Genomic DNA, 23,012 nt, shown 5'->3' with positions numbered 1-23,012 from the left:
GCCCTGGGTGAGGCGATTGGCAGGCCTGCCCATCTTCTGCCCCCCTAGGTCCACCAGCCTCTCCCACGCCCCTCAGGGGGCCCCCACCCGCCGGCTGAGGGGCGAAGCCTTCTTGCGGGGGAGCTGGCCTCCCTGCCCCCACGCCAGAGGCCGCCCTTTCCTGGCAGGACAGCGGGATCCTGCAGCTGTCAGGGGAGGGGCGGCGGGGGCTGATGTCAGGACGCATACAAATAGTGCCGACGGCCTGGGGCCCTGTCTCCCCTCGCCGCAGCCACTCTCCGGCCGGCCACCCACCGCTTCCTCCTCCGCGCAGCGCCGCCCAGCCTCGCCCTCGCCGCCACCATGAGCCAGGCCTACTCGTCCAGCCAGCGCGTATCCTCCTACCGCCGCACCTTCGGCGGGGTCCCGGGCTTCCCGCTCGGCTCCCCGCTGAGCTCGCCGGTGTTCCCGCGTGCGGGCTTCGGCACCAAGGGCTCCTCGAGCTCGGTGACATCCCGCGTGTACCAGGTGTCGCGCACGTCGGGCGGGGCCGGGGGCCTGGGGTCGCTGCGGGCCAGCCGGCTGGGGGCAACCCGCGCGCCCTCCTCCTACGGCGCGGGCGAGCTGCTGGACTTTTCGCTGGCCGACGCCGTGAACCAGGAGTTCCTGACCACGCGCACCAACGAGAAAGTGGAGCTTCAGGAGCTCAACGATCGCTTCGCCAACTACATAGAGAAGGTGCGCTTCCTGGAGCAGCAGAACGCGGCGCTCGCTGCCGAGGTGAACCGGCTCAAGGGCCGGGAGCCGACGCGGGTGGCCGAGATCTACGAGGAGGAGCTGCGCGAGCTGCGGCGCCAGGTGGAGGTGCTCACCAACCAGCGCGCCCGCGTCGACGTCGAGCGGGACAACCTGCTGGACGACCTGCAGCGGCTCAAGGCCAAGTGAGGACCCAGCGCTCCCAGAACCCCCCTCTCCATGGGCTGGGCGCGGGAGGCTAGGCCTGGGGCTGGGTCCAGCTGTCAGCACCCTGTCGTATGTACCCAGGGAGAAGGCCGTCTACCTGTGTCCGCCCAGGAGGGGAGAGGGACGCCAGGTCTCTCCCCTGTGCCCGCAGTCTGCAAACAAGGAGTTTTCTTGGGGACATCATGGGGTGGAAACGGGAGACCTTGGGAGACCAGGTGCTTCTTAAAAAAGCATCTTAAGTTGCTGGGGGTTGGGCAGGCACATGGATGGAGAAAGGAGGCCCATGTGCAGTCAGAGGGAGAGGGGAGGTTGGTAGGAGACAAGGAAATCTGGGGCCAGCAGTAGCTCTCAGCTCATCTGTGATTAGGCCCTGCGGATGGGGGTAGAGAGGGCATCTTGGCCCCTGGGCCCGGCTGAAGCTTTCCAGGAGGGAGCGATAAGCTAGAGGAAAGCGGAGAGTGGGTGGGGGCCGCAGCCCTCAGAAAGCTTGGAGGACCAGATGGTGGGCTCCACCAGGCTCCCAGTATGTACAGGCAGCAGATGTAGTGAGCCGAGTCACTGGCCCACTACCCAGGTCACAAATGTTAAATGAGCACCTGCCTGGGCCAGGCTGGGGCTGGGGCCTGGGAACGCAGAGGTGGATAAAATAGACATGGTTCTTGGACCTCCCTGGTGGCGCAGAGGTTGGGAGTCTGCCTGCCAGTGCAGGGGACAGGGGTTCGAGCCCTGGTCCGGGAAGATCCCACATGCCGCGGAGCAACTGGGCCTGTGCACCACAACTACTGAGCCTGCGCTCTAGAGCCCGCGAGCCACAACTACTGAAACCCGCAACAAGAGAAGCAGCCACCGCAATGAGAGGCCCGTGCACCACAACGAAGAGTAGCCCCTGCAGCTAGAGAAAGCCCGTGTACAGCAACAAAGACCCAACGCAGCCAAAAATAAATAAATAAATAAATATTAAAAACAAACACAAAAAAATAGACATGGTTCTTAATCCCAGGGAGGTCACAATCTGGTGGGGACATAGATTTCCAGGGAGTGGCTCCAGGGCAGAGATTGGGCCACTTCCTGTTCCCTCCCTGTGTGGGCGGGGCCTCCTGTCTCTATCCAGCAGCCAGGCCTCCTTTCTCTGTCCTGAGACCACTCCCTGGGCAGCCCCCAGTCAGTCTTCTCCACTGCCAGTTTTATGCCCACCAACTGTCTGTCCTCCTGCCTGTCTCTGCCAGGATGCAAGAGGAAATTCAGCTGAAAGAAGAAGCGGAGAACAATTTGGCTGCCTTCCGAGCGGTGAGCCCTCTTTGGTCCCCCAGCAGCCGTACCCCTTCTGTCCCCTCTGTGTCGCCCCTGGTCTCCCTCTGCCCTGACCGGGTGATCAGTGACCCTCTCCTTCTCACTTGACCTTCACCAGGATGTGGATGCAGCCACTCTAGCTCGAATTGACCTGGAGCGCAGGATCGAATCTCTCAACGAGGAAATTGCGTTCCTTAAGAAAGTGCACGAAGAGGTATGCCCTTGTGAAAGCAGCTGGAAGGGGAGGGCAGGTGCTGGGCTCCGGGAATGGGGGTGTGAGGATACGTGTGGGGCCTGGTCGGGGACTGAAGCCCAGCTGTACCCTGCAGGAAATCCGTGAGCTGCAAGCCCAGCTTCAGGAACAGCAGGTCCAGGTGGAGGTGGACATGTCCAAGCCAGACCTCACGGCTGCCCTCAGGGACATCCGGGCTCAGTATGAGACCATCGCGGCTAAGAACATCTCAGAAGCCGAGGAGTGGTACAAGTCAAAGGTGGGACTCTGGCCCCTCTGTCCCCCTCAATCCCAGTTTGGAGGTACTTCCTATGGCTCCATCTTTGGGGAGGAGGGTGATCCTGGGGTCTCCATGCTCCCTTGCCCACCCCTACCTGTGTCCGGGTCATCTCAGGGACCCTCTCTTTGCCCTTAGGTGTCTGACCTGACCCAGGCAGCCAACAAGAACAATGATGCGCTACGCCAGGCCAAACAGGAGATGATGGAGTATCGCCACCAGATCCAGTCCTACACGTGCGAGATCGATGCCCTCAAGGGCACTGTGAGTCCCTGCCCACCTTGCCTGGTCTAGCCCTTCCTGTCTGCAGCTCACACTCTGTGACCTCGGGCCCATCATAGAGTCTCTGTCTGCTCAAATCTACCACAGGGATAAAAAAGATAGGTGGATTCCCAATGGGGCTCTCAGGAATCATGGGACTCCTGCATGGAGGCGAGGAGGCCGAACAGTCACGCTCCCTTGTATCAGTTCTGTTCTCTGAGTTTCCACATGAGACTTCATTTGAGTTCATAGTTCCCTGGCTCAGAAGAGTTTGACAAGCCCTAGACTTGGCCATCTGGGGTTGCCTCCCAGCCCCGAGGCTGTGCCTCTCTCCATCCTGGGCCCCAAGTGTCCCCCCCGACCCCGCCCCACTGCAGCCTGTCCTTGACCCGGGCGCCCCTCCCCTGCAGAACGACTCCCTAATGAGGCAGATGCGGGAGCTGGAGGAACGCTTTGCTAGTGAGGCCGGTGGCTACCAGGACAACATCGCACGCCTGGAGGAGGAGATCCGACACCTCAAGGATGAGATGGCCCGCCACCTGCGCGAGTACCAGGACCTGCTCAATGTCAAGATGGCCTTGGATGTGGAGATTGCCACCTATCGGAAGCTGCTGGAGGGCGAGGAGAGCCGGTGAGGGGCAAGGCAGGGGCTGGCCGTGGGCTCCTGGGGGGTGCTGGGGGCCCATTCCTGCCCTGAAGCGGGGCTTGGGATCACCTTCACAAGATCTGGAAACAATATTATACGAGTCCACCACTCTGCTAATTGCAGAGAATTAACCAAGGCCACCTGGGTAAAAAGTGATTTAATTAATAGCTTTTATAAAAAGAGAAGTATAAGTATTCCCACATCCATCTTTAGAATTAAGAACCATAAAACCATACTCAGCAACCAGTAATAAACCATTACTGCCGGTCAAGAGAGAGATGGAAGCACAGCGGGGAATGATGAGGAAGGAAGGGGAGGAGCCAGATAGAGACAAATAGAGACAGAGGGGCTTGGACACGATAGGCTAAGAGAGAAGGTACAGAGACTCGTGCTCAGAGGGTGCACACACACACACATGCACGTGTATACGCACACATATGCTCATAGGAAAAGACACAATGCTACTCTCAGAGCAAATCACCTCTAGACACAGAAAACAACCTACAACCAGAAAGGGACACGAGGGAAACTTCTTGATTGATGGAAATGTTCTATATCTTGATTTAGACTGGTGGTTACATGTTTGTAGACACTGATCAAAGCTCACTGGATTGCACACTAAAGATCTATGCATTTCACTATGTAGACTTTTTTAATATAAATTTATTTTATTTATTTATTTTATTTATTTTTGGCTGCGTTGGTTCTTCATTGCTGCGTGTGGGCTTTCTGTAGTTGCGGCGAGCGGGGGTTACTCTTCGTTGTGGTGCGTGGGCTTCTCATTGTGGTGGCTACTCTTGTTGTGGAACACAGGCTGTAGGTGCACGTGCTTCAGTAGTTGTGGCATGTGGGCTCAGTAGTTGTGGCACGCAGGCTCAGTAGTTGTGGTGCACGGGCTTAGTTGCTCCATGGCATGTGGGATCTTCCCAGATCAGGGCTCGAACCCGTGTCCCTTGCATTGGCAGGCGGATTCTTAACCACTGCACCACCAAGGAAGCCCCTTCACTATGTAAACTTATCATCAATTAATAACAGGTCAATTACTCAACAAAATGATGCCCATTGATACTCACAAAAATGATAAAATCTGAAGTTTAAAAAGATCGGCAGACGTATTTAGATACAGATTTATACAAAGAAAGATTTCAGATATTGTAGAATAACATCTGTACTAGGCATAAATGGGGGTGGCAGCTCCTGGGACTTGCCCCCAGATGAATGGGCCAGAGGTTCCCAGCCTGCCTGGAGGGTGGGCACACACAGTGGATGTCACCCACAGCTGCCGTTGATACACCCTGCAATGCCGAGGGCAAGAAGCAAATCCTGGTGCAATGGAGGGTGCAGTGGGGTCGGGGGTTCTGGTGTCACACCAGCAGGTCAGAGATGGAATGGGTGATCCTTCCAGAAGGGACAGTTCCTGGGACAGCTGGAGTTGGCCTTTGGCCCCATGCCCCAAGCAGTGTTGAAGTCAGTGGAACTGGGACAGCTGAGGATGGTGTTTACAGAGGACCAGGGCAAGCTTTGAGGGGTGGTCACAGAGAGAGATGGAGGGTCCTAACCCTTTGGGGGCTTGGTCTCTCCCCTTTCAGGATCAACCTCCCTAACCAGACCTTCTCTGCCCTCAACTTCCGAGGTGAGTGTATGTTGGCAAGTGGAGGCTGGGGTGGCAGGGGATAGGAGTCCAGTGTGGGCACTGCCCAAGGCCAGCCAGGAGGGGAGGATAGAACCGTAGGGACAGGGCTGGGGTCTGGGGAAGAGAAAGGGGGCTGCTACAGGAGGACGGGGGAGTTTAGGTAGAGGTACCTTCTAACAGAGGGAGCTTTTAATTTTATTTTATTTCATGGTATTGTATTGCATGACCATGTCCCCTGCACCTTCTGGGAGTACTGAATGGCCACTCGTTTCTGTTTCCTAATATGCCCAAACTCCAAGGTACCAGGGGTGTCCTTGGGGACCAGGCATCAGGAGCATCTAGAACCATATATCCTGGGTTACAAGGCACCCACCACTCACTGTCTGTTTGGCAAGTTGCCAAGCACTCCCCCCACCCGCCCCCACCCCCAGCTGCTTGTTGAACACCTCCAGTTTGCTGGAGCAAGACGTTGGGTGCATGTTTTCAAAATTGAAGCCAAACCTTAGCAAAGCCAAACAATTAAAAGAACGAACTCCTAGGGCATTCTGCCATTCTGATGTCAGTAATATGCAGATCGAGTGGTTTCCAAACCCCAGAGAGCAGAAAAACATGCTATAATAATACATTAGGAAAGCAAGCTGGAGTCCTTGGCAGCTTCGCCTTTCCTAGATCAAACCTTTTATATATTCGATGTTCATTTTCATCAGGAAAAAATACACGCTATGCTTCACCGAGTTACAATGTTCATCACGTGCTGGTTGCCTGCTAAGGAGATTCACCAACACCAAACTCATAATACCAAGGACCTAAATTTGACCCTTCCCATAAAACTCAGAACATCTCTTTTCAGTTAGTAGTTTATCCAGACACCAAGTGTGAGCCTTGCATTTAAAATCGCTTAATGCTTTTACAAGCCCATAATTCTGGGCCATTATAGGGAAAGTACCATCGTTACCATTTAACAGTGGGGAAACTGAGGCACAGAGGGACAAGTGACTGGCCAAGGGCACCGTGAATCAGTGACTGACTCCTCTCCATCTCTCTTTCATTAAGACATCAAACTGCTCATCTGGAGTCTTAAGGGAGCTGGGTACCATGAGGTCCTCCAAAAGAGTATCTTGGTTCTGGGCTTTGGGGTCCCGTCAGGGTACAAATTCATGCAGGGCTGTCCTGCAGCCAGGGGTGTAGAGGGAGCGAGGAGGTGTGTGTGTTGGGGGGTGGGGGTGTGGGAATGCTGGGCGGCCTGGGCCTCGGGGATCCCCTGCCGCCCTGAACCCACTGCACCCGGAGCATATCTGTTGGCTCCTGACCTTATCCCAGCCCTGGGACAGGTCCCTGGGTCTGCAGAGCCACCTGTTGGGTGCTGGGCTTAAGGACAGGTGAGGACATTTTGCTGAAAAAGTAACAGACCCATCTTGAGGGGTTGGGCGTCTTCCGGGCTCTGCCCGGTGGGACCAGGGAAGGACTCCCAGCCACAGGAAGAGCCCAGGTGTGGCCTTGGTCAGGCTGAGTATGTGGATGGATCTGTTATAGAAACAAGCCCCGAGCAAAGGGGTTCTGAGGTCCATACCAAGAAGACAGTGATGATCAAGACCATTGAGACCCGGGACGGGGAGGTAAGTGGTCTGCCAGGTCCCCTTACCCTTGGCGGGGGCCTCTGGGGTGTGTCCGGGGGGCTGTCAGCCAGGTGCTTTCCACCAGCTGCGCTGGTTCAGGCTCCTGCCTGGGGGCAGAGGGGATCCTGCTGTGCTGGGGTGGAGGTGGCCTGGGGCCATGGCTCTGTTCTCTGGCCAGCACTGGGTTAGACTGGGTTTCTCTTCCTCTCCAGGTCGTCAGTGAGGCCACACAGCAGCAACACGAGGTGCTCTAAAGCCAGAGACCCCTCTGCCATCAGAGACCGTCCTCACCCCTGTCCTCACTGCCTCCTAAAGCCAACCTCCTTCTATCCCAGGGCACCACACCCAGACACAGCACTCCCCTCACAGCCCCTGACCCCTGCTCACCGACCAGCCCTCCCCCACAGGGGACGTGGCCGAACCCTCCCAGGCACAGGGAGCCCCCTGCTGTATGAGGTGTGGATGTTGGAAGTGAGTGAGCCTGGCCCTCAGCTGCCCTTGTAGTGTGCTGGGCAGAGCCGGGATGGAGACAAGGCACAGCAGTGACCCTGCCCCTCCCACATCTGTGACCTCAGGCTCTAGCCTCTGGCTTTGGAGAGGACTCCAGCGCAGGGTGTAGGGACCCCGCAGGGTCAGGCTCAAGCCCCATGGACCTCCCCCACCCCCCCTCCCCAGCCTGAGTCAGAAAGGGCGGCATCCTCAGCAAGCCGGGCAGGTGACTAGGGACACAGCCCTCTGCGGAGACTGTGGGGCTTGAGACTGACCCCATGGTCCATTACTTTCCCAGGGTGGGCTTAGAAAGCAGGGGCTGCAAGAGGGAACCCCCGAAGGTGCCAGATGTGGGAGCAGGAGATTCAGAAGGAGAGAGGGTGGGCGAGATGCTAGAGAGAAGAGAGGAGAGAGGCAGAGAGCGGTCTCAGGCAGGTGGCCGGGGTGCCCACTTCCCTGTGCCTCCCCCTCCCCTGCTGCAGAGGCTCTGGACAGAAACAATAAAAAGATAAGCACAAGCGTAGCATGGCCTCTGCTGTCTTGACTGCCAGGTCTCCTCTGGGGAGCCCAGGGCCCCGTCGCACCTCCTCGTGAGATGGACTGTGTGCAGCCTTCCTGCCCAGCTAGACTGTCCCCCGGGGCCTGTCGCCCCTTCTGTCCCCAGAGCCTCCCAGCCTTGCTGTATGTGTGTAGCATATGGGGGAGGGGGCTGGGCAGGGGGCTTTGGTTGGGGAATCACAGATACCTCTCGTTAGGCCCCAGTTCCAGGACTGACCCCACAGACTGGCTCTGAAGTAGGGCTCCCTCGGTCCCTTTCCTAAAGAAACTTACACTTTCTTCCCACTAAACCTGCATCTTTTAAGCTCCAAGCCAGATTCGGGAAAAATAACAATGTTAAGAAAAATAGAAAGCTCTATCTTGTTCTTGGAGAAGAAGACTCGATACTCTAAAGATGTGATGTCAAGTCATCCTATGTTAACTTATAATTTCAATGCAATACAATCTCAATTAAAATACCAAAGGGAAATTTGGGGGGAATTTGGGAAGATGGGAGGGGAAGGTAGGACATATTTAAAAAAAAGGAAACCATGGAGTGAAACATTAACACAGGTACGTTAAAGGTTTCTGTGGGGAAACCTTAATTATTCAATACAGGGCGTGGGGGCATTTGGGTAGCCATGGGCAAGAGCAGGAGTGAAAGCTGTCTGTCTTTTCACTCCTTCCAAAAAAATAAATTCCAGGTGGACCAGAGATTTAGGAAGCTTGATGGATCCACATAGGTCTCAGCCTTCCAGCCACTCCTCAGATTTAAGGGATTACACTTTAGAGGTGAGAAGAGGGTAGAGATCACAAACATGATAAATTCGGACGGTCTGTAGGTGAAATAACTCTAACGGGGTTTTACTCTTAAAGTCCCTAGTGTGCCATTCCTAACTGGCTTTTTCCAGAAGCTTCCAAAGCCTTTCTGGTGGCACTTTCTTCCCCTCCTTGGGTGTGGCCTTGGCTCACGAGTTGCCAGGCTCCCCCTCCAGCTTGTGTGGTCCTTCCCTCCAGGACGGACCCCTTCTTTGACGTATGCTATCCTTCACCTTGCCCTGGGAGCATCTGGGGCTATACCCCATGTCCACACCCTCTGTCACTGGTGATTAATGTCCCTTTCTTTCCCCCCAATTCTCCAACGGAGTGAGCCCTGCAGGCCCCAGAATGCTCCCAATCAACTGGTGGTGGAACCCCAAATGAAATTAGAAGTAGCATTTTCTGTGTCTGCACAGTGGGATAAAGGAGGAGGGACGGGTGAGGGGCTTCTTAACCTCGAGCTTGCTGGGGGCGCTGGAATCAGAGCTAGTCTCTCTGTGAGAGAAACACCTGGGTGAGGTGGGCCCGAGTGGATAAGTGGTGGTGTGTGTGTATCTGTGAGTAATCTCCGGAGCCTCTCACTTCTTTCTTTTTTCCCCTGAATGAGTTCCATGCGCTCACCTACCCCACAAAGGATAAAGGGACACAGAGGTCAGAGAAGGTCTTAGAGTCATCCCTGCCTTCCCATAAAAGGCTTAGGTGCAGGGATTTCGCTGGTGGCGCAGTGGATAAGAATCCGCCTGCCAATGCAGGGGACACGGGTTCGATCCCTGGTCTGGAAAGATCCCACATGCCGCAGAGCAACTAAACCTGTGAGCCACAACTACTGAAGCCCGTGTGCCTAGAGCCCGTGCTCTGCAACAAGAGAAGCCACTGCAAGGAGAAGCCTGTGCACCACAAAGAAGAGTAGCCCCGGCTCGCCACATCTAGAGAAAGCCCGCGCACAGCAACGAAGACCCAACGCAGCCAAAAATAAATAAAATTAAATCTTTAAAAAAAAAAAAAAAAGCTTATGTGCAGACTGGTCACTAAGAAGGAGAGAGTGTAGGACTTTTAGACTCTCAGATCCAGACCTCAGAGTTGCCCAAGCAATGACCTCTACAATGTGGAAATCCCCTCCCCAGCCTTGTCCCACACCTTGATGAGCAGTCCTCAGGCTCTGCTTGAATGTCTCTGGGTCCAAGAACACAGTGCCTCCTCGGTAGCCCCTTCTAGCTGGGACAGCTCTGAAGGTCAGAACACATCTGCCCCTGTGACGGCTATCCACCTGTCCTCAGAGAAGATGGGAGGCCCAGGGGAAAGCATTCTCTGAGCAGAGCCTTCCTGGGACTGGAGAGTCTGGAGATTCTAAGCCCTCTGCTTTGTCTTTCTCCTTAGGAGCTGAGCAGTGACCCAGGAATCTAGGGCAGAGGAGACTGATGTGGGGCTCCCAGAGAATGGACAAAAATAAACCAAAAAGGGTCTGGGTCTCATGTGGTCATACACATACACCAGACCTTCAGTGTGCCCTCACCCTGTGCCCACACATGCACCCCATCACCGCCGTGACAAAACCTCTCCCTGCTCCTTGGGACACTGGCATCTCCTCCTTCAAGACTCTGCAACCACCAGGTGTTCATTCACCCTTGGCATTGCTGGGTTTTACCTCCTTCAGCCATGAGTCATGGGGGAAGGGGAAGGGAGTTAGAAGGTCAAAGTAGGGGTGCTCCAGTGGGAGCATATGAGGTGGGGTTGAGCCCTCGGTCCTGTCTTCTGCTCCTCTGTACCCTACCCACAGTACCTCTGGACCTTCTGCCCTCCTGAGCCTAACCAGAAGACAGTGGGGTGTGTGACTAAACCAGAAATCATGCAGCTGGAAGTTCTCCCGTTGCGGAGCACAGGCTCCGGACGCACAGGCTCAGCGGCCATGGCTCACGGGCCTAGCTGCTCCGCGGCATGCGGGATCTTCCCGGACCGGGGCACGAACCCGTGTCCCCTGCATCGGCAGGTGGACTCTCAACCACTGCGCCACCAGGGAAGCCCTATTTTTACTTTTGAATACAAGCAACAAAAGGTTTAATGCGGCATGATGTTTGTTTAATTGTAGAGTACAACCGTATAAATAGAGAGTAACAGATGAGGTCTTAATATGTGTTTGATTCAGTATTTTTTGAGCATATAGACTGTTTTCTAAAGTACTGTGGAGGAAAGTTAAGCTAAATAAAATACACCCTGCCCTCTAGCAGCTCCGAGTGAAATAGGTAATAGTTCTTATGGAACAGAACCCAGTTGTTACATGTGTTGTTAAAAAAATGTGAAACTCCATGAGAAAAGCAAATAAAAATGCAATACCAGCATGATTATTTTTAAATCTGTAATCAGAATATTGTAAACTCTTCTTAGAAAATCTAGGAAATACAAAATTTATTAAAAGAAAACCAAAATCACTCTACTCAGAGATTAAAAAAAAAAAAAAGACTCTGAATACTGAGAAGTGAGAGGGCTCAGAGAGCGCTAACCAGCTTCGCACTGGACCGGGGGGACCAGTTCCAGACCAACTCAGGACCCACTTGAGGAGGTGGAGTGGGAAGGATTGTGGAGGCAAATAGGTCCCTAAGCCAAGAACTGAGGTGTCAGTGGGTACTTTCCTACCCTGTCTGTCCACTCTGGCTACCCTGCCACCCCTCTCCCTGGAGACAAATCATTCCACCCATTCACCACCTCCCTCATTCCTCCTCTGACCACAAGCCTGACCAGGACACATATGCAAATATATCATAGACCTTTAATTTGACACCTAAAATGTCAGCTACCCAAGGGCAAGATTTTCATTCATTTTATTCACTTCTACATTCCTGGTGCCTGGAAAAGGGCTTGATCCATAGAAGGTGCCCATCAAATATTTAAATACTTGTTGAGTGAATACCCACTGGGCCCTTTTATTTACTTTTCTCTAAATTAAGTATTTATCAGAAAGGCTGATGGTCCCCACTTCATTCACTGATTCAACAAACAGTGTGCTTTTACCATGTGCCAAGCACATGGTGCATCATTGTGACTTGGAGGAAACTCCCCATGGCCCAGAGAGGTGGGGTGAGCTGTCAAGGTCACACAGCGTATCATTGGCAGAGAAGTACTGGGGCCCCTGCTCCTTGGCCTCCAGAGCGCGGATTTCTTTCCATGACACCACAGGCTTGTGATTGCAAGGCAGGGCAGACTGGCAGTACACACCAGCTCGGTGCCAGGCCACAGGGCACTGTGGGGCCATTCTGAGGGACATATGAGCGCCTTGCAGCCAGCTGCTCTGGGTGAGGGCCCTGGTTAGGGCCTGAGGGCTTCCAGTGTCACAGCTAGTGCAGGCTTCTCCAGGAGAGGGCGTCCGCAACTTGCAAGGGCCTGTACCCTCCCTACCCACACACTCCTGCCCACACCTCAGTGAATGCCGTCATTATGGACATTCAAACAGAAGATGCACAAGCCATGTTCCAGGCTCTGTGCCAGGCCCTTTTAAATAGTTAACATTCATTTTAATATTTAATATACTAATTTAAAGCCATCACAACAACCTACGTCAGATCATGTAATTCCTTGGCTCACAAAATCCTCTGAGATGACTTCTGTTTTCACTAGGAATAAAAAAGCCATGGCCAGGCTTCCCTGGTGGCACAGTGGATAAGATTCCGCCTGCCAATGCAGGGGACACGGGTTCGAGCCCTGGTCCGGGAAGATCCCACATGCCGCGGAGCAACTAAGCCCATGAGCCACAACTGCTGAGCCTGTGCTCTAGAGCCCGCGAGCCACAACTACTGAGCCTGCAAGCCACAACTACTGAAGCCAGCATGCCAAGAGAAGCCACCTTAATGAGAGGCCTGCGCACCGTAAGGAAGAGTAGCCCCTGCTCATTGCAACTAAAAAGAAAGCCCGCGTGCAGCAACGAAGACCCAATGCAGACATAAATAAATAAATAAATTTATTATTTTTTTAAAAAGAAAAAGCCATGGCTTACAAGATTCTAGGTTATCTGACCTTTGCTGCTTGTCCGACCTCTTGTCCCTCCAGTCTCCCCGCTCACTCTCTCCAGCCCCGCTGGCCTCCTGGCTCTTCCGGAGCCCACAGGGCATATCCCACCTCTGTCTGAAGCAGTCTTGCCCAGACTTCTACCCCGTTTGCCTCCCTATCCCTTCAAGATTGGCTCAACTGCTCCTAGCCAGGCCAATTCCCATCATCACCCTGTTTGAAAGAGCAAGTCCCCCACTACACTCCCATCTCCCTTATCCTGCTCCATTTTCCCACAATACTCATATTCTTCTAATGATCTCTATCATTTCTTTATAGTTGTCTCCTTCCTCGAATATAAGCAACATGGGGGCAGGAACCCTCGTCTGTTTTGTTTGCTGCTATTTCCCTAATGGCTAGCACAGTACCAGGCACACAGTAGGAACTCAAAAATGTTTGTTGAATGAATGAGTAAACCCTGAGTTGGGCTACCCCCAATTTATAGATGAGGAAGCTGAGGCTTAGAGATGTTAGGTGACTTGATCAAGACCATACAGTTCATTTATTCAGCCAACCAGCCAACCACCCAACATTTATTTGCAGACCACCTACTGTTTTCCATGCAAATTTTTGAGGCACTGTGACAGGAAGTTTTGGATTATTGGTTTTTAAAAACAGTCTTGAATCCTTTGGTCTTGGTGTTCCATCTGCTTACAATGTCTTCCCCCACATTTTTACTTTTTAGAATTCAATTTACATTTAAGAATTCAATTCAGCATCAGTGGTTGCCTGGGTTGGCGGAGGGGGCGAGGTTGATTACAAAGGGGATGCTCCAGCCAATCTTTAGGGTGATGAGACTGTCCTGTACGGTCCTGGGGTAGCAGATACACAGTCGTCTGCATATGTCAAAACCAGGAGAACTGCACATCACAAAGAGTAAAAGCTTTAATGTATGTAAACTAAAACCAAAGATCTTATTCCTCCAGGCTCTTGGTCCCTGTAGGCATAATTCAGTATTTAAATTGTTTCTTCTCTGCCCTCTCCATGCACACACAGACACAAGCACACTTTGACTTGAGCCTCCCAGAATGACGGGGTGGGGGGCGTGGGGGGTGAATAAGTACCTTTCTCCATCTAATGACTCCCACCTCCTCCTTTGACTCCCCCCTGCCTTTCCCAGGCTTCATCCCTCAGGGCTCAAGGTCAGGCCTGGGTCTCTCACCTAAACATCTTTTTAAACTTTTTATTTTGTGATAATTGTATATTCACATGCAGTTATGTGAACTAGAAACAATACAAAGGGACTTCCCTTGTGGCCCAGTGATTAAGGCTCCGTGCTCCCAATTCAGGGGGCCCAGGTTCGATCCCTGGTCAAGGAACTAGATCCCACATGACGCAACAAAGAGATCATATGCTACAACTAAAAGATCCCACATGCTGCAACTAAAAGATCCCACATGCTGCAATGAAGATCCCGCAAGCTGCAACTAAGGCCCGGCGCAGCCAAATAAAAAAATAAATAAATATTTTTTAAAAAACCCAATACAGAGAGATCCTGTATATCATTCACCTGCTTTCCCCCAATGGTAACATCTATAGTACAATATCACAACCAGGAAATTGCCATTGATATAGCCCACCTTCTTCAGGTTTTACCAGTTTGTGCACTCAGTGTGTGTGTGTGTGTGTGTGTGTGTGTGTGTGAGCACATGCATTTAGTTCTGTGTAATTTTATTGCATGTGTAGATTCATATGACTACAACCAGTCAAGATACAGACTGTCTCATCACAAAAGTCTCACTTAGACTTTTAAAAGAGGTAATGCCCTATCTTTTTTTTTTTTTTTTTTGCGGTACGCGAGCCTCTCACTGTTGTGGCCTCTCCCGTTGCGGAGCACAGGCTCTGGACGCGCAGGCTCAGCGGCCATGGCTCACGGGCCCAGCCGCTCCGCGGCACGTGGGATCTTCCCAGACCGGGGCACGAACCCGTGTCCCCTGCATCGGCAGGCGGACTCTCAACCACTGCGTCACCAGGGAAGCCCTTTTTTTTTTTTTTTTGTCATGTCCTATCTTGATGTTTCTCAAGGTACAACTCTTAGATGCATCAGAGTCACTGGGCTACTGATGTACCAATTCCTGGGCTCCCCCAGCGCCCCATATTGAACCTGCACCTCTGGGAGTGGAGCCTGGAAATCTGTATTTTCAACAGAGGCCATATTTTGAGAACCATGGGTCTAACTGCCTTCCACATCTCCCATCTCGAATCCACCCTCCACAACTGTGGCTGCTAGAGGGATCCTTCTAAAACACAGCTCTGACCACATTAGCCTACTGTTTAACGACCTGCAGTGGCCCCCATCAGCCATCAGGATAGAGACCTTAGCAAGCAAAGGTCCTCTTATCAGGCCCCACCTCTCACCTCCACTCACCTCACCCCACTGCGGTTCAATCCCTCCAAACTCCTCTGATTCTTTTTTTGGCTTCGCCGTGGGGCTTGCAGGATCTTAGTCCCCCAACTAGGGTTCGAACTCCGCGCCCTCGGAAATAAAACCGCCGAGTCCTAACCACTGGACCGCCAGGGAAGTCCCCAGAGTCCTCTGATCCTTAGCGCACGTCATCTACTTTCATCATGCTCTGATTTTGGTCACGCGGTTCCCCCTGCCTGGAACATCCTTCCCACTCTTCTCTGCCTGTTGCAACTCTATACAACTACCCATTTTTTACAAATGAGGACTTGGAGGTTGAGAGAGGTTTGATGTCACCCAGTAAGTGAGGGCAGGGAGCCAGTCCACCTGACTCCCTGCTCCAGGTCTTACTGTTCACCACGGCTGTCCTGGAGGCTGGGGGAGGCCACTGGTCCCTCTTCCCCAGGGTCTGCTCACCTTCACTTGGGCCTGCCTGCCCATATGCCTCTCAGAGGTCTCACCCAGGACCTCCTCTCCCTCTCCCCCAGCCGCGTGGGGCTGGGAATCAGGGGCCTGAGAGGAGGGAGGAAGGGAAATGGGAATGAGCCCAAGGGTAACCCGACTCCATGAGTGGGTGGCTGGGGGGGGTGGGGCACACCACGGGAGGGGGCTTGGAACACGTCCTCGGGTACCCCGTTAAGCCAAGGCGGGCGATGGGGGCTCCTAGAGGGGGAGAAGGAGCAGAGTGGAGTCCAAATCCCCTCCTCTGCTGCCCCCTCCCTCCACAGCTCCCTCGGCAACCCGAGCCGGGGGGCCTAAAAATAGCCCCCGAGGCGCAACCGCGGCCGCCCTGGTGACCTTCTGGGTAGCACAGGCCGAAGGCGGGCGGGCAGCAGGAAGGCAGGGCGCCGGTCCCCCAGGACTCATCTCCCTGGGCAACATCCCCCGGGTGGCCCAGTGGCCGTCCGGTTCCAGCGTCCCCCCAGCCCAACTCGCAGAGACCATGCAGAAAGCCCGGGGCACGCGAGGCGAGGACGCGGGCACGAGGGCACCCCCCAGCCCCGGGGTGCCCCCGAAGAGGGCCAAAGTGGGGGCCGGCGGAGGGGCGGGGGCCGGGGCGCCAGTCTTCCTGCGGCCCCTGAAGGACGCGGCGGTGTCTGCGGGCAGCGACGTGCAGCTCCGGGTGGTGGTGAGCGGGACGCCCCAGCCCAGCCTCAGCTGGTTCCGGGATGGGCAGCTCCTGCCCGCGCCGGCCCCTGAGCCCAGCTGCCTGTGGCTGCGGAGCTGCGGGGCGCGGGATGCCGGAGTGTACAGCTGCAGGGCGCAGAACCAGCGGGGCCAGGCCTCCTGCGAGGCTGTTCTCACAGTGCTGCAGGTCGGAGGTAATGGGGAGGTGGGGGCCAAGCCTGGCAGGGAGGGCCGCCCACAGGTAGAGAAGGGGTACCTGGGCCACACCGGGGAGGTACCTGTTCATCCAGCCTTCTTCCCGCATTTCTGGCTTCTCAGCTGTGCTGACCCAGGAGTGCCCATCAAGAGGAACGTGCAGGGAAAGGGGTGTCAAGGTAGAGAGGCTCCCCACAGAAGGTCAGAGGTTAAGGGTCAGCATTTGGTAAGCAAAGCCTGAGCCCTACGCAGGCGTTTCTGGGAATTCCATAGTGGGAACCCTCCTAGCTTCCCTGTAGAGGGAGGCTTCCTGGGAAAATTGTTTTCATCGGCTCTGATAATTTAGACTGGAGACTCCTAATCAGCCTCTTACAGGTGTGTGCGTGTCTGAAGGATGAGGCCAGCTCCCCTGGTGTGCTGCGATGTTGAGGGGATGGGTCAGAACCCCTCACAGTCCATTGCTAGGGCAGGCTGGTGTGGTCAGCACCAGGCCGGTTGGAGGAGGCCAGTGGGTGGACAAGTACGAACAGGGTGCAGAGCATCAGGGAGTAGAGCTAGGGCTGGGGGCTCCTAGGCATGTATGGAGGTGAGTGCTTGAAAATCCACATGGAAGCACGCCCGTGTGCATGTACCTGTGCACGTACGGGCTGTGCGGGGGTCTGGTGGTACCAGCAGTTGAGAGGTTTGTGGAGTTGGTATAGAAAGTGCATGGGCCGTGTGTGTCTGAAGTTCAGAGGGCATGGAAGGGGGATGCTTAGGCCAGTGTTGGGGCCCCAGCCTGTGTGTGTGAAGGGGTGGATTATGCCCGCATCCCGGGCCAGAAGGGGAGGGGTACAAGACTGGGCCTGGTGCTCAGGGTCCTGCTAGGACAGATGTGGGTGCAGGCCAGGGTGGAATCTCCTTGGGTCAGTGTTTGGGCTTCCTTTTTGACTTCCTCAGCCCCAAGCCAGTTCTTCTCTAGGCTGAAGACAGAGCCTCAGCAGACTGAGTCTTAAGAAATAGAATGCTGGGCTTCCCTGGTGGCCCAGTGGTTGAGAGTCCGCCTGCCGATGCAGGGGACGCGGGTTCGTGCCCCGGTCCGGGAAGATCCCACATGCCGCGGAGCGGCTGGGCCCGTAAGCCATGGCCGCCGAGCCTGCACGTCCAGAGCCTGTGCTCCGCAACGGGAGAGGCCACAACAGTGAGAGGCCCGCGTACCGCAAAAAAGAAAGAAAGAAAGAAAGAAAGAAAGAAACAGAATTCTGAGGAAGTGGGCTGCAGCTGGAGGAGATGGCAAAGAGCTTGGGGTCACTGAGTCTGTCCTGGATATTTTCAAGAGGGAATTCTCACTCCAGCTGGGTAGTGTCATATAGGGTACATCCTTGGGGGCTTAGGGGGAGGCATACCATGCCACCCGGGTTACAGTGGGACTTGGGGGCTCTAGCATCCTGAAGGAACTCAGAACCTGGAGGGAAAAGAAGGCCGCAGGGTGCAGCTGTGTCAGGAGCTGGAGCAGGGGTTCAGCCTCCCTCTGTCAGCATCTCCACTGTCTCTCTAGCCCCACCCTGCCCACCTTCTTCTTCAATGACACAGAGGACCAAGGCTGGCTCCTCTTGGCTGCCTTCGCACTTGTCCAGGTAAAGGCTTTCCTTGCACCCTTCTGGGGTCAGGGGCTGGGGCCCATCCTGGCAGAGCTCTGAGCTGGGGAAGGATTGGACTCCTTGGGGGTCTTTGCTCTGATGCCCTCGGGGGCAAAGGGGACTGAAAATAGAACATAAATAAAAGCACAATAGATAGATTGATGAGAATACAAGTTGGAGGAGAGAGATATTGGGCAGAGAGAGGAAGCGCTGAGAAGGAGCTTGGTGTCATAATGTTTGTTTAGAGTCAGAAAGGACCACAGAGAACCGCAGGTGCAAAGGCTGCCTTTTACAGGTGAGGACACTGTGGTCCAGAGCAGAGGGAGAGGCCATCACTAGCTAACTAGCTGAAAGACAAACAGCTAGTTGTGTCCATCCTAGAACTCAGAACCCAGTCCTTTTGGCTTGGGCTCTGGAGGCATTTTACCTCTTAAGTGCTGGAGGGAGGAGAGAGAAAAGGAAAGGGGAGCTGTCCATTGTATGGAGAGTAGCCCAGCCCTGGCCTTTCTGAAGATGAGAGGCTCCTAGCCTGTTCTTGTCCCCCAAAGTGGGGAGAGTGACATTATGCTAGAGCTCCCCAGACCCTCTGTAATCCGGGTGGCATGGTCGGCAGAGCTGAGCCCTGGCTGGGCATACCTAGCCAGAGGCCGGGAGGACGGTCTCCAGGCTGCTCTGGTAGAACAGCATGTTTGAAAGGCTGGGGTGAGGAAAAGACCCTGGGTGCTGCGGGACTGGACTGGGGGGCCTTTTGCCAGTCATGTTAAAACAAGAAGAGGGTTGGGCTGCAGCAAGTCACATTTGAGAACTTTTTCATGCTGGTAAAATCTTTGCCCCAAGAGCAGGTTTATAATTATGATTAATTGGTAATAATTCTTAGTAGTATTGATAATTCGTAATAATACGAATAGCTACTATGCCGCTGTGTGGTAGGCAATATGCTATTGTATCCTTTGATATATCATTTAAGTCCCACAGCCACCCTAGGGAAACTGAGGCCCAGAGGGATTAAATGAAGCATCTTGGTTGTACTGATAGGAGGTGGCAAGGCAGGGATGGAAGCCTGGGTCTGTCCCACTGCAAAGAACCACATGCTTAACTACTATGCCCCTCCAACATGATTGGCAAGGGAGGGGCTTTGCTTTGGTGATGTTGGGGGACTGACTGGGTGAGTCTGTCTTCCTCTTCTTCCTATTGCCCGCCCTCCACCAGTCCCTGCTTAGTGACAGGTCCTGGTCAAGGTCAGTTGGGCAGGCAGCTCAGCATTGCTCAGACTTACTCATGGAAAACTTTCTTGGTTGGGATCAACAGCAGGAGGACTTCAGGGTTCTCGAGGAAGTCCAGCCAAGACCTGGCTACAGAGGGAAGAAGGCTGTATCCTGGCTGGGATTGCTGTCTGGCTCGGCAAGACAGGGTGATGCTAAGGTTCCTGGCACTCCTGAAGCCTGAGATGTTAGCTCAGGGATAGAGGGATATTGGCATGGCTTGGGGAGGCTGGGGCCTTGAGGAGACAAGAGGGCTGCAGGCAGGAGAGTTTGGAGGATGGGAAACAGGAGGGTGGGATTTGGGGTGCAGAAATGAGGAAAGACCAGAAATAGTGAAGATGGCAGAGATGCAGGATACTTGCAGAATATGTCACATGTGTAAAGCACCCTATCTCATTTTGGTATTTAAACTTCTAAGCCCCAGGTTACTGTTATGCCCATTATATGTAGAAGAAAACTGGGGTTCAAAGAGGGAATTTACCCCAGGTCACATGGCTAGTGAGGTGGCAGGACCAGATCTGAAAGCTGGGTCTCCGGGTCTAGGTCCACAGTGCCTGTCCTCAGAAAGAGAAGTGTGGGAAGACTGAGGCAGGGATCTGTCATCCTGACCATCCTTCTGTCAATATCCCCAAAGCCATCTTCTGCCTCAATCTCCAAGATAGGCAGGCATGCTTCTCTCTCAAAACATCAGGCTCCCACTTGCATGGGCTAAGGAGCCATGTGCCAATCAAGTAACCAGAGCAGGCGCCACCATTAAAGCTTGGGGCATGTGTGACCGGAGCAGGAGGCCTGCACTGAAGGATGGGGGGTAAGGAGGAGAGAGCACAGCCAAGGGAGGGCCCAAGCTGACAATGCTCACCGTGTTTGGCAGTTGGAAGTCTCATAGCCAGGGCCTGGGAGACCCTGGTGCCAATCAGAAGGGCCAAAGGTCAACAGACGGTAGTGAACCATGCAGGGGACTCGAAGGCATGGAGAGGAGAGATTAGAGAGAAGGAGAGAAGGCCAATTAGCAAAAGAAAGGTGGTGAACACACCAGGAACTGCATGCGGGTAGATTCTGCAGTGTCATCTTTTTCACCTACAGTGTGGAATGTCCGGATGAAAAGCCAGGAGGAAACTAGTATGGAGTTGGGAACGGGTATTTAGAGTGGCCCCCTTCATTCATGCCAAGCCCTAATTAGGGAGAGGAGGAGGGGCCAGAGAGGGAGCAGTGAGGAGTCCTGGGAGGGAAGAAAGGGAAGAACAGAGAGCGCATGAAGTTAGCCAAAGCCCGTGCAGGAGAACTTTCCTGAAGCTAAGGCAGGCCCTCCCTGGAAGATCCCGAGTGGAAAGCAAGATTGTCACTTCTCCAGTTTCTGGAAAAGGGTCTGCGTCAGAACAGAGGCGGAAGGCTGGAGAATGAGCGGCTCCGGGAAGATTTACAGTCCCCATCCCCCCATCCCCATCCTGTCCACCGGCAGCTCTGTCGCCCCTTCCCATGTGTATTGAGTGCCCACCGTGTGCCAGTCACTGTGCTAGGTGCTTGAGATTTATAAGTGGGGGGGCGAGAGGGGGAAGACCAAAATTCTTGTCCTCCTAGAGATGACATTCTAGGGAGGGGACACAGCTTATATGCAATAAACAATAAATATGTGAAAATGATATAGTATGTCAGAAATACAGAGCTGGGTAAGCAGGAGGAAGGAAGGGAGAAGACTAAAGCAAGGCAGGGAGAGAGGGGAGCGGGGGTCTGGCTCAGAGGAGGGTCTGTGTGAGAGATGAGGCACGGCATAACGACGGGTTTTCTCTGGTTAAGGAGAAATGCTGGCGGGGCAGAAGTTGGAAGTCTGGTGTGGGGAAATGGCGGGGGAGCCCAGCTGCCCAGCCTTGGAGGGAAATGGGACATTCTGGGGCCAGCTGGGGCCCCGAGAGCATGCCCCAGGCTGGCCTATGTGGGTGAGCAGTGCAGGCCCAGAGCAGGAACCCAGAATCTCATGGGCCTCTCCTCGGCGCAGCTGTCCCGTCACTCACGCCTGCTGCCCATTGGTTATTTTTGCTATGGAATGTGCCAGCCCCTCGGATTCTCCTGGGCAACAGGGGCTCAAGTTACTCCCTCTCCTCACTCAGCTCCCCCATCTGTGAGTGGGTGTGTTTGGGGGTGGGCAGGGAAAGCACCTGTGTGAGTCCAGGGTCCTCTGGTTGCAGCTGATGTGGACATGCACATGTACCCTCTCATTGCACGTCCTGTGCGTGTGTCTGTAGGTGCAACCTCTGCTTCCGGGGGTCTGGGAAACAGGACCACCTGTAGGCACTGAGATTGTACAAGACATGACCTAACACTTTAAAGGGCCACAAACTCAAATAACTTCAGGAGCCAAGTAGAAACTGAAAAGGAGCGAGCTGCAGTTGTCAGCAGCTGAATTTGAGCGTGTTTGCCGTGCAAAATACTGGGCAGGCTGAACAGAACTCCTCAGTTGGCTGTGTATTTACTTTGGACCCATGCTTTAAAGAAAAAAGTTAGGCGTCCCACTGACCAATCAGCACGTGAGGCTTTATGAGACAGTGGTCAGTAACTCAGTCACAGTGCCTGGGTTAGAATCCTGGTCTCGCAATTACCGGCTCTGTGACCTTGGGCAAGTAACTTCTCTGTGCCTCCGTGCACAGATTAAATGAGTTTATTTATATCAAGTGCCTAGGATATTGCTCAGTACATACTAAGCATGCTGTCAGCATTAACGATGATGACTTAGTAGTCACATCTCAGAAACCAGATTGGCATTACTTGTGCAGGCTGGGGTGGGAATTTGGATCTGGGGACCCATGGAGGCACAGAACCTGTGTGGCTTTGGCTAAGTGATAGGACTTCTCTGAGCCTTAGTCACTTATCAGTTAAATGGAGTCAGTTACATGTTCATAAGGGTTTCAAGCTCACCGTCTTGTTGTCAATAAGGTAACGTTTATAAAGTGCCTGGCATTTAATAAATGCTTAAGAAACTTAGTTATAATGATTGTTGGGGCGGGTAGTTTTGTGTGGGCAACATATGCATGGTACCAAATGAGAGGAGGACAAAGAAAATTTGGTGAGTGTGCTCACCTGTGAATGAGAAGGTGGGTTATATGTGTGAATAATAGAAGCATCTCTGGGCACCTTAGCTCGTGTGTGTGTGTGTGTGTGTGTGTGTGTGTGTGTGCGCGCGCGCGCGCGCGTTTTATCCACAAAGTACCTATCATCACGGAACTCGAGGGCCCTTTCTGGCTTTCCTAAGCAGCCTGGGGGGATTCGCATTCTGGGTACATGTCACTACGAGGATCCTTGCCCTGTGTATGATCTGAGCGCCCCCGCCCGGCGCCACTGCCCTGCGGCGTGTTGGGTACTGCCTAGAAAGGCGGACGCGTGCGCATGTTTGTGGAGTGAGCCAGTGGAGATGCGGCTGACCTTCCGGAGCAGCCCCGCGGGAGGCGGGTGGGGGTGGCGTGGACGCCGCGTTGGGCGGCCAATGAGAGAGTGGCCCGAACTCTCCTAGGGGCCACTGCACCCCTTTCTGTGCCTCAGTTTCCCCAAGTGCCGATGCGGGCCGGGGGGGCCGCGAGGCAGGTGATCGTCGCCCCAGGGGACGCAGGGTAGCAGGCGAGGGAAGGGGCGTCCGGT

General features: G+C 54.1%; 2 protein-coding genes across 2 annotated transcripts in view; both read left to right on the top strand.

Annotated features, from left to right (window-relative positions):
- The first annotated feature begins 260 nt into the window (after positions 1-260).
- On the top strand, positions 261-7,909 carry DES (desmin). Its single transcript, XM_024763293.1, has 9 exons — positions 261-920; positions 2,169-2,229; positions 2,351-2,446; positions 2,562-2,723; positions 2,880-3,005; positions 3,413-3,633; positions 5,238-5,281; positions 6,815-6,897; positions 7,110-7,909. Exons 1-9 carry the CDS (start codon positions 343-345, stop codon positions 7,149-7,151), a joined length of 1,413 nt encoding a protein of 470 aa, XP_024619061.1. The 5' UTR covers positions 261-342; the 3' UTR covers positions 7,152-7,909.
- Positions 7,910-15,747: 7,838 nt separating this feature from the next.
- Positions 15,748-23,012, top strand: part of SPEG (striated muscle enriched protein kinase) — a 55,787-nt gene continuing 48,522 nt past the window's right edge. The window contains exons 1-5 of the mRNA XM_024763140.1: positions 15,748-15,751; positions 15,910-16,683; positions 16,970-17,090; positions 18,042-18,120; positions 22,917-22,984. Of these exons, the coding sequence (XP_024618908.1) occupies positions 15,748-15,751; positions 15,910-16,683; positions 16,970-17,090; positions 18,042-18,120; positions 22,917-22,984 (1,046 nt within the window). The remainder of the gene's footprint in view (positions 15,752-15,909; positions 16,684-16,969; positions 17,091-18,041; positions 18,121-22,916; positions 22,985-23,012) is intronic.

This window comes from Neophocaena asiaeorientalis, unplaced genomic scaffold, assembly GCF_003031525.2.
Source record: "Neophocaena asiaeorientalis asiaeorientalis breed wild unplaced genomic scaffold, Neophocaena_asiaeorientalis_V1.1 scaffold86, whole genome shotgun sequence".
Classification (NCBI taxonomy): Eukaryota; Metazoa; Chordata; class Mammalia; order Artiodactyla; family Phocoenidae; genus Neophocaena; species Neophocaena asiaeorientalis.
Note: the sequence above shows the minus strand (reverse complement) of the source record. Positions and strands in the feature narration are given on the sequence as shown.

Coding starts and splice junctions, on each gene's coding strand:
- DES (XM_024763293.1), top strand. CDS start 343: ATGAGCCAGGCCTACTCGTCCAGCCAGCGCGTATCCTCCTACCGCCGC. Junction 2,447..2,561: donor TTAAGAAAGTGCACGAAGAG/GTATGCCCTTGT, acceptor TGTACCCTGCAG/GAAATCCGTGAGCTGCAAGC. Junction 6,898..7,109: donor TTGAGACCCGGGACGGGGAG/GTAAGTGGTCTG, acceptor CTTCCTCTCCAG/GTCGTCAGTGAGGCCACACA.